Consider the following 10506-nt stretch of genomic DNA (forward strand, 5'->3'; position numbering starts at 1 on the left):
CGCTGTGCAACTTTCCAAATTACGCGCACACGTCAGGTACGCGCACGCGTCGCTTCTCACTGGTCATCTCCTTCAGCCTTGGTCAAATTGGTGGAATAGGAGTGTGGACTATTATATTATATATTGTTGGAAAGCTCTGGAAGTTAGCTTTCAAACGCCACTGGAATCACATCCATTGAACCTTTGTAGCTCGAGTTATTTAGGTTTGTGTGCAGAGAGTTCAGGGTTGACAGCATCATTCGCCTTCTTCTCTTCTTCTGCAGAAACTCTATCAAATCCAGTCGAATGCTACCTAAAATAAACAGAATTGCACAAGACTCAAAGTAGCATCCATAGTGGGTAAAAGATAATTAATTCTTGATTAAACTCAACAAATTAAATACAAATTCACTAGGAAAAGATAGGAAAGATGCTCACGCATCAACGCACACGCCTGTGCGTCTGCACAGGTGTCCGCGCATGACTTCATTAAAAAAGCACATGACACGCAATTTGAGGGCTTTGGAGGCCCATTTTTAAAGTCTCTTAGCTCATATTGGAGGGGGAATGAAGGAAAGAACATAGCATATCATTAGTATAGTTTAGGAGTAGGAGTAGAAGGTTTTTAGTTTTAGTATTCTCTAAGTTTTTTATCATCTCTACTAGGGTTTCTATTAGGGTTTTACATTCAAAGCACCATTTCCATTTTTGATCTTGGATTTTACTAATCTCATTGTAAGTATTCTCTTGTTATTACTCTTTATAGTTACATTGTCATTGCTCTTTCTTCTAATTCAAGTTAAAGTTCAATCTTACGTCCCTTTTGCAATTTCAATTCCTTGTTGATGAATTTGATGTTTGATATTTGTTCTATGCTTTCTTATATTATTCTTATTGATTGAGATCAATTGTTGCTTTTGGTTCCAAGTCTTTTCTCATTTTTCTCATATTTAAGCTTTTTGCCCACCAAGTGTTTGACAAAATGTCAAACATGATTTTAGGCTAAATTTTTGTCTCTTGGCTTGGGTAAATTGAGCCATTGGGTTCCTAGAGTTGGAATGCCCAATATTTAGTGTCAATTCTCGGATTGTTAATTGTTCTTGTTACCACTAACGGTAAGTTGTTGCTAAGGCAATTAGCAAGCAATTTAGGATTTGTGGGTTAAGAATACTTATACTCATTTAACTTACCTTCCGATGTGAGGGTTGATCAAGTGAGACTAATCCATCATAATTGTCATAGTTGTGGTTCCAACAAGGAAAGGATCCTTAGCTCACTCCAAGCCAAGACCCCTTTTTATGCTTTCAATCCTTCATATATTGCCATGTTAATCTCTTTCATACTTTACTTGTTTATATTACATAGTCGGTTCTTTAATTTCTTTATTAATTTAATCATTACAATTTTGCATGTTCTTTTATTGCTTTATATGGTCATTTCTTCATTGACAACCCCTTGATCCCTACAACCGGAATTTGCACACTCGTTGCTCTCAAGTGATTCCTTGGGAGACGACCCGAGAGTCAAATACTCTTGGTTTTAAATTGGTTTTGATTTGTGACACATCTTGTGAACTTCCAATTTGACCGGTGACCAATTGTTGGGTTGGGAACTATACTTACAGCGCCAATTCTAATTTTGAGAAAAATTCCTAACCCGCTTTCGGTTGTCGTCAAATTTTGGCGCCGTTGCCGGGAAATTCACTTTAAGTGCAATGAGTGCTGTGATTTTGGTTGTATAAATATGTGAATAGTGTAAATAGTTGATTTTTGGTTTGCTACTTGGCATTAATTGTAGATACTACTTTCCTTTTTTTAGTTAGTTTTAGTAATTGTAGATTGTTAAGTTAGTTCTTGTTTACTTGCCCACTTTTGTTTTGCTTTTCATAATTGCATGCTTTTATTGTCTCCTCAGTTGAATGACACGATCACTTTCAGACCCGAGCTTGGCCACTTTGATCCAAAAATTGAAAGAACTTTAACTCGTATAAGTCAAGCTCGCCGCCAGCTAGCTTTTGTGAATAGTGAATCAGGTTCCCTTGAGGATCACTCCCATTCACTATCACCGCCAATCCGTGACCATTATTCTTCAATCAACAAGGAGACTCTATATTCATCTGTGGAGAGTACTGAATTATCTTTGAGTGACTTTAGGTGACACTGTCATGGTGGACCCACCTCGAAGGATCACCTTGAAGGAAGTCGGAGCTCCCGATCTTAACTTGCAACCGCTTCAGATTTTATGTCCGGCCTTGGACCCAAATTTCGAGCTTAAGTCCGGCATAATTAACTTGCTCCCCAAATACAATGGACTACCTAGGGAAGATCCTCTGAAGCACCTTAAGGATTTCCAATTTGCATGTGCAACTGCGAGAAGACATGGGGCGGATGAAGCTGCGGTGTTGGTCTTCGCTTTCCCTTTCTCTTTGGAGGGAAAAGCGAAGGAGTGGTTTTATACTCAGCCGGGTGAAGTTAGATCCAATTGGGACTTATTGCGAAAAGAATTTTTGGAAAAGTTATACCCTCCCCAGAAAACAGACAAGCTGCCAAGAGAGATCTCTACTGGAAAAGATTCAAGAAGTTGTTGGAGGCTTGCCCTCACCACCGGATTGATGAGTTAGTTCCGATCAGTTATTTCTGTCAAGGAATGCACCACGAAGACAAGCTTCTCCTAGATGCCGCGAGTGGAGGGTCATTGACAAAAAACAAGACCGATGCAGAAGCATGTGAAGTTATATCGGATCTAGCGGACTCAACTCAACATTCAAGGGCAAGGAGTCCACAACCAAAAGCCTTGCGTGAGGTTTCTCCCTCCAGAGATGCAATTTTAACTAAGACCCTCGATGAGATGACGATTTTGTTGAGGCAAATCACCCAAGGGCAACAAATCCCTCAAGCTTTGATAAATGCTCCACCCCAACCTCCACGGATAGAAGGACCATCAAGGATATGTAGTGTTTGTGCTTGTAATACTTATTACACCGATGAGTGCCCTCAAATTCAAGAGGACACTACATTGGCGGTTGCTAACCCTTACCCGCAAAGACCCAATTACAACCAAGGATCCTACCCACAAGGAGGTAATCAAAACCAAGGGTGGAGAGATAACTCAAACCAAAGGTGGAACGAAGCTCCTCAAGCTCAACCTAACCAAAATGCTCAAGTCTACTACCATAAACACCCACAAGGTCAACCACAATACCATCAACCATACCAGCAACCCTCACAACCTCAACCTCAAGTGAAGTATCAACATCCAAATAGTAGATCCAATCCTTCTCAAGTTAACCAAGCCCCTCCTTCCAATCAATCCCACATGAATGACACAATTCACACTTTCATGCAAGAACAAAGAAAGTTCCATAAGAAACAAGATGCTTACATGGCTACAATAGCCGAAGCCCTTACCCGTTTAACTCTCCCTCCTCAAACTACACAAAGCACCCAACAAGCTTCAACCTCAAGTAGTTTGCCCTCCCAACCTCAACCCAATCCTAAAGGAAGCATAAATGCCATTACTCTTAGAAGTGGTACTAAGTTGGATAAGAATGTGGCTATACCTTCAAAGTTGAGTGAGGAAGTAAACAATGAGGAGGTAGAAGATGAAGTGGAGATGATGAAGGGTGAATAAGAAAATATTGACAAAGGTGAGGCAGAACCACCAAAGGTCAAGGAGCCTAAGAGAAAGACCTTGCTTGAAGAGCCTTTGCCGATTCCATTCCCTACTCTGGCCAAGAAAGCGAAGAAACAAGAAGATTTTGACCCCACTGTGGTGGAAGTTTTTGAGAAAGTTGAAGTTACTGTCCCTCTCTTTCAAGCCATTCAACAAGTGCCGAAATATGCCAAGTTTCTCAAGGATGTTTGCACTCACAAAGACAAGCTTGGCAACCTCAAAAGAAAGTCGGTAGATGATTCTATCTCTTCTTTACTTCTCGAAAAATGCAATGATCCCGGCCCATGTTTGGTGACTTGTTTGATTAGTGAGATTAAGTTCATGGACTGTATGTGTGATTTGGGGGCATGTGTGAGTATCACGCCACTCCCCATCTATGAAAGATTGAACTTATCTCCCCTAAAGAGGTCCGATGCGAGGTTTGTATTAGCCGACAAGAGTATTGTGTCAGTTGTGGGGATTGCAGAGAATGTCATAGTTAATATTCAAGGATTGCTCTTTCCAGTTGATTTTTACATTTTGGAGACTCCTCCCATTGACTCAACAAAGCCATCATCAATACTCCTTAGAAGACCATTTTTGAAGACGGCCCGTTTCAGGCTAGATGCACACTCGGGAGTCTATTCTTTTGAGTCGGATGGCAAGTTAGTCAAGTTCACTTTGGAGGAGTCCAACAAGCCCATCCTTGAAGCTTACTCTATTTTTGGGTGCGACATAGTTGAAGACGAAGTGAGTGAAGATGGCACGGAGTAAGGAAAAGAGGATAGTGCCAAGAAGTCAAATTCAAAGGATCATTGACGTTGGAATTTTTGCTAGTAAAGAATTTTATAAAAATATAGTCGCGTTGTAAGTATAGATTCTAAACCAACAGAAAATCCCTTCATACAAACACTTGGTTGTCACAAGTAACAAACCCAATAAAAATAATTAACTGAAGTATTCAAACCTCGGGTCGTCTTCTCAATGAATTGCAGGGAGGTGTGTTTTATTATTGGTTATGGAAAATAGTGTTTTGGGTTTTGAAAAGGGTTTTTTTTAGCAGAAGAATTAGATTGCAAGAATTAATAAATTAATAACTAATAAAACTCTTGGCAAGGTATGAAAATTAGAAGTCCTATCCCAGTTATCCTTATCAATGGTGATGAGAATTATGTTTTTACTCCCACTTAGTTAACCTTTACTAAATAAAGGAAGGTCAAGTGGACTAATCAGTTTGATCCTCAGGTCCTAGTCAATTCCTAAGGAAAGACTAGAGTTATTGGAATGCGATTCGATTAGCGAAAATAACAATTATCAATCACGATGAGTTTGATAACTCAAGAGTCTCTAATTAATCAACCAAAGCCAAAAGGGGAAAATAAATCATAAATAGAGCAAAACAATCCTGGGTCTGAAATACTTCAAATTATATTAAATAGAAAATTAGATTGAACATAGAATTCCATAATCCAAATTGGCAACATCAAGTAATCAACTAAAGTAATAAATAAAAGTAGAAAATAAATTAAAGGAACATTGTACCTGTGGTTTGAAGAAATATTCCTAATTTCTAAAAATCCTAATCCTAATCCTAAGAGAGAGGAGAGAACCTCTCTCCCTAAAAACTACATCTAATCCTCCAGCTATCTATGAATGAATCGTCCTTATGATTGGATGGACTCCTCCATTTATAATCCTTCAATCTGTGTTCTCTGGGCTTGGATCTGGGTCAAAAGGGGCCCATAAATCGCTGGAAACGAGATCTGCAAATTCTGCAGATCGCGCACGTCACGCGTCTGCGTGGGTCACACGGTCGCGTCATCTAGAGTGTTGCTCTTCCACACGGTCGCGTCAGTCATGCGCCCGTGTCAGTTGTATTTCGCAAGTCACACGTTCGCCTTATCCATGCACTCGCGTCGATCCCCTTTTGCGCGAACCACGCGTTCGCGTCGCCTATGCGGACGCGTCACTGCCAGTTTCTCTAAAATTCCAATTTATGCTTTCTTTCCATTTTTGTATGTTTCCTTTCCATCCTTTAAGTCATTCCTGCCCTATAAAACCTGAAAGTACTCAACACACAAATCACGGCATCGAATGGTAATAAAGGGTAATTAAAATAATTACTTTTAAAGTATAGAAAACATGTATTTCACATATATCATATAATAAGGAAGGGAAAGCAAAACTATGCAATTTCCATATGAATAAGTAGGTGAAGAGTTGATAAATCATTCAATTTAGGCACAAGATTTATCATAAAATAGTGGTTTATGAATCATACTCAACCAAAACAAGCCAAAGAGCTAGAGATTTTCCTCCTTGGGGAAATTTCTAAGTGATCAAGGAAGCCATGCAAGTCCAACTTAAGACTCTAAACCAAAGTGCTTGGTGGGAGACACCCCACCATGGTGACATTTTCCAATTCTATCTCTTGTTTATAGCTTTTTGAACTATTTGTTTTCTTGTGATACAATGATTAGCTTAGGTTTGTTTGATAATTTTGAGTTGTATAAGTTGAATTACTTGTGGACTATAAATTTGTGCTTGTTTGAATGATTTGGGGTTGTTATGTTGTTATGCTAAGGTTGGGAACTGTTCCGTGGGTTACCTGAAACTGTAGGTTGATCTCGTTCGAGATCTTCTGTGTGGGTCGGAGCTGTTGTTGTCCGATTTGTGGGACTTGGTGATGGTGCTGATCTTTCGTCCCCGGAGGGTGGGGGGTACCTGCAAGGGACTCCGATGCTTAAGTTAGCAAGGATATTAAGCAGGTATTGAGTAGAATCAGAGTATGAGTTATACCTGGGTGCTCCAGTGTATTTATAATAGTGTAGAGTGACCTTCAAAGATAAGATAAGTTAGTTATCTTATCTTATCTTTATCTTATCTTCGAGTGAGGTCATCTTATCTTTCAAGGGAACCGCCCTTCTCTCTGTAGGCTTGGGCTGCCCTTGGGTTCGGGTCGTGTTCCTCTGTTTGGGCCCTTTATTGGGCTTTCCTGGTAGTTTGGCCGAGCTCTTTAGGAAGAGGTCAGATTGTCTGACCTGAAGAGGTCGGTCGCTTTGTTTGTAGAACATCCCGGGTCGAACAACTCGACCTAGGGTATGAACAGTGCCCCTGCTCGAGCTCGGTCTTTCTTTTTGAGGTCGAGTCTTTAGTTTTAAGACTTTGATCCTTCTTTGCTAAAGCCGAACTCAAGCATTTTGTCGATTTCTTTTTGTAGAGTTCTCCTTCTTTTGAATGCGGAACGTTTCTGTTTCGTTTCCTCTGAAAGTGCATGCTTCTGCGTTTAGTGCCCTAGCCTTGGGAATGTGCGAGGGTTTTTAATGCCCCATTAATTGGTTTTTGATGCTCCGTTTCTCTTGGCTTTTATTTTGAACTTTACTCTCAAGAAACGTTTTCTCTCCTCATCTGTTTTTGCTGTGACTTCTCTTTTTTCTCCTCTCCTTCTGTTTTCTTTTGAAAACCTACATTCCTTGGTGTTTCTTCTTGCAACGTTTGTTCGGTGACTGTAAGTTCTTTTGACGGCGATTCTCTAACCTGCTCGTCTTCAACCCTCTTGCGTATTCTTCTCCTTTCTTAGGTTGGTTTTGCTTTCCCCTCACCGTTTACTTCTGCTGTGTTGTGTTTTGATTTTGAAGCTTTAATTTTGACTAAGTGCATGTTGGGAAGCTTGAATTTTTGTTGCGCCTGGTTTGTTACTGTGATGCATGCTTTTTCCCTTTTGACCTTATATATGCTTCTGAGTGTATTTCTTGGTTTGGCTCTTTAGGGCTTTGTATGCTTCTGTCGATTCCTGAACTGTTGTAGCCTTTTTGGTGACTCGTTTGATCTTTTTCGCATTTGTTTTTCTTGGAAAGGGTTTCTGTTGAGACATTAGTCTTGTAGATTTTCCTGAACCTTTATTCCCTGATTGCCTCCAAAGGATGTTTCTGGACCTTGGGTTGTGTCCTGGGGTTTTCCTTTTTATCTGCTGTACCGCGCTGGAATGTGCTGTGCGAGTTGTTTTGATTTCGTCTGGGATGTCTTTGCCTTTTTAGTAACCCAATCTTTTTCTTGCTTTGTAGGATTAGTTGGCCATGTCTTCCCGAAAAAACATTGTCGAGGCGTCTTCTGAGGTTCCCGAAGGGATGTCTGATTGGCTAGACTCTCTTGTTTTGCTGTGTGTTTCTTTAGTTGATTCAGAATTTTGTGCGACACTTAGAAAGCATCATCGTATCTGTAGTAGAGCGGATCAGGAGGTCAATTATGAGTTGGTAGCACCCGATTCTGGTGATAGAGTCTGCTTTCCAGCCCTGATCCAAGGGGAGCGTCCCTTCTTCTATGCTTATGACTTCTTTTTTAGCCAAATGAACATCACCTTTCCTTTTACTTCTTTTGAAACCGACTTGTTATGGTCTTGTAATGTAGCCCCTTCACAGCTCCATCCGAATTCATGGGGCTTCATAAAGATTTTTCAGCTTGTTTGTCAAGAATTTGGTGTTACACCTTCTCAAACTTTTTTTCTGTATCTTTTTGTGTTGACCAAACCTGGGACTACCAAGAAGAAAGCTTCTTGGATTTTTTTTAGGTCTGCCCAGGGACACAAGGTCTTTTCCATATATGATGAATCTTTCCGGGATTTTAAGAACTACTTCTTTAAGGTCCGAGCTGTTGAAGGAGCCCGACCTTTCTTTCTGGATGAAAATAATGAGCCCTGCTTTCCCTTAGAGTGGTAGAGGAATGTAGTGGTATCCCGATATACTTGGGAGATGTTGAGCGAGGTCGAGCAGTCCTTTGTGAGTGTTTTGGAGGATATTTGGGGAGAACCTCCCCATTTGGATACTAAAAAGTCTTTGGGAGATCCGTCCCTTATTCGAACTGCTTTGGGTACTGCTGTGATAAATTGTTGTTTTTCTTTTTGCAGAGATGGCCAAAAATAATGATGTAATGAAGGCTTTTAAGAAGGCGAGGAAAGCTACTACGGCTCAAAACATCTTGGCCCGGGCTGATGGGAAGGAAAGCTACTGTGGCTCAAAACATCTCGGCCCGGGCTGATGGGGAAGGAGCTTCCCAAGCTCCTTTAAAGCTGTTCCAAGGGTTACCTGAAACTGGAGGTCGATCTCGGACGAGATCTTCTGTACTGGTTGGTGCTATCGTGTCTGGCTGGTGGGAGACAGCCGAAGCTGTCGTGTCCGACTTGTTGAACTGGCTGCACTGCTGATCCTTCGTCACCGGAGGGTGGGGGGTACCTGCAAGAGACTCCGATGCTTAAGTTAGCATGGGTATTAAACAGGTATTGAGTAGAATCACAGTATGAGTTATACCTGGGTGCTCCAGTGTATTTATAATGGTGAGATGTGGCCTCCTGTGGATTAGATAAGTTAGTTATCTTATCTGCTCTTTATCTTTGAGTGAGGTCATCTTATCTTTAGGGGAACCGCCTTTATCTTTCTAGGCTTTGGCTGCCTTTAGATTGGCTGTGTTCCTTCGTTTTGGGCCTGCTTTGGGCTCCTTTGGCGATTTGGCCGAGTTCTTTGAAAAGAGGTCGGATATTGGCCGAGCTCTTTGAGAAGAGGTCGGATAGTCTGACCTGAAGAGGTCGGTCAGCTTGTCGCTAAACATCCCGGGTCGGACAGCTTGACCCAGGGTATGAACAGTGCCCTGCTTGAGTTCGATCTTTCCGTGAGATCGTGTTTTTCAGAGCTTCGATCTCTTTGGAAGTCGTGCTCAAGCATCTGTCTGGCTTGTTTCTTCATTGCTTCGCAATCTTTGCAGATTTTCTAGAGGTTTGGTACTTCATAGTCCAACCTCTTTTGAGTGGTAGTGCGGGTTTTCTACCCTTGCCTTCTGGATCACGCCTTGCTTTAAGTTTGTGTTGACAACCTTCTGCTTTGGGAAAGTTATCCTTGCGGCTTGATATCCGAGCTTTTAGTGACTTGTCCCATGACTTTTTAGTGTTCTTTATATAGAACCTTTTTAGTCTTGGATGATGTTCGTAGCCCTATTTGAGATTGTGCCTTTTTTGAGTGGAGTTGTATCCCTTTTGGCTAAGCACATTTGAGCCTTAAGTTGTTTCCCAACCTTTTGGCTTGTTCTTTTTTGAAGTCGTACTTGCGCCTCTTTTTTATCTAACGTCGACCTGTATGACTTTGCCCCTGCTTGAGTTCGATCTTTCCGTGAGATCGTGCTTTTCAGAGATTTGATCTCTTTGGGGAAGTCGTGCTCAAGCATCTTGTCTTCGGTCGATTTTGAGTAGTTTCTCCTTGTGCAAGTCTGGTATTGCCCCTTTTTACTTTGAGAGGTCTTTTCAGCCTTCTTCTGACTTGTTTGTCTTCATTGCTCGGGCTTTTTAGTCATAATCCAACAACTGTTCCGATGGGAAACCTTTTTATAGTCTGTTTGGATGACTTTATAGCGCCGTTTTGATTTGTGCTTTTGCCTTTTAAGTAGTGTCTTTTTTCAAGACTTTGTACTTTTTAGCAAAGCATTTCTGGCCTTCCTCTAGCCATTTCAAGATGTTTTTGTCCCCTTTGTGGATCTTTGCAGAGTGTCGCTACTTCGTTGTCCGACCTCTCTTGATCACTTCTGGTTTCGTCCACTTTTTGTTTGGTCGAGGTGGTCCTTGGGGCTAACTTGTCCGACGACTTTTTAGTATTCTCGTAGAATACTTTTTAGTCTGTCTGAACAATTTTGATAGCCTTGTCGTGAAGCCGTGGCTTTTTGGGCGGAGCTATGTCCGTTTTAGCGCACGTTTTTGTTAGTCCGACTTCTTCTTGTCGGTCCAAGCTGTAGCTTTCGTTGGTCCGACTTCTTTTTGTCGGTCCAAGCAGCAGCTTTCGTTGGTCCGACTTCTTCTTGTCGATCTAAGCTGTAGCTTTCGTTGGTCCGACTTCTTCT

At 41.3% G+C, this 10506-nt stretch overlaps 1 protein-coding gene across 1 annotated transcript; it reads left to right on the forward strand.

Moving 5' to 3' along the window:
• The first annotated feature begins 2625 nt into the window (after positions 1-2625).
• On the forward strand, positions 2626-4404 carry LOC107479060 (uncharacterized). The gene is made up of 2 exons (XM_016099205.1): positions 2626-3508; positions 3626-4404. Exons 1-2 carry the CDS (start codon positions 2626-2628, stop codon positions 4402-4404), a joined length of 1662 nt encoding a protein of 553 aa, XP_015954691.1.
• Positions 4405-10506: the final 6102 nt, after the last annotated feature.

Source organism: Arachis duranensis, chromosome 3 (genome assembly GCF_000817695.3).
Source record: "Arachis duranensis cultivar V14167 chromosome 3, aradu.V14167.gnm2.J7QH, whole genome shotgun sequence".
NCBI lineage: Eukaryota > Viridiplantae > Streptophyta > Magnoliopsida > Fabales > Fabaceae > Arachis > Arachis duranensis.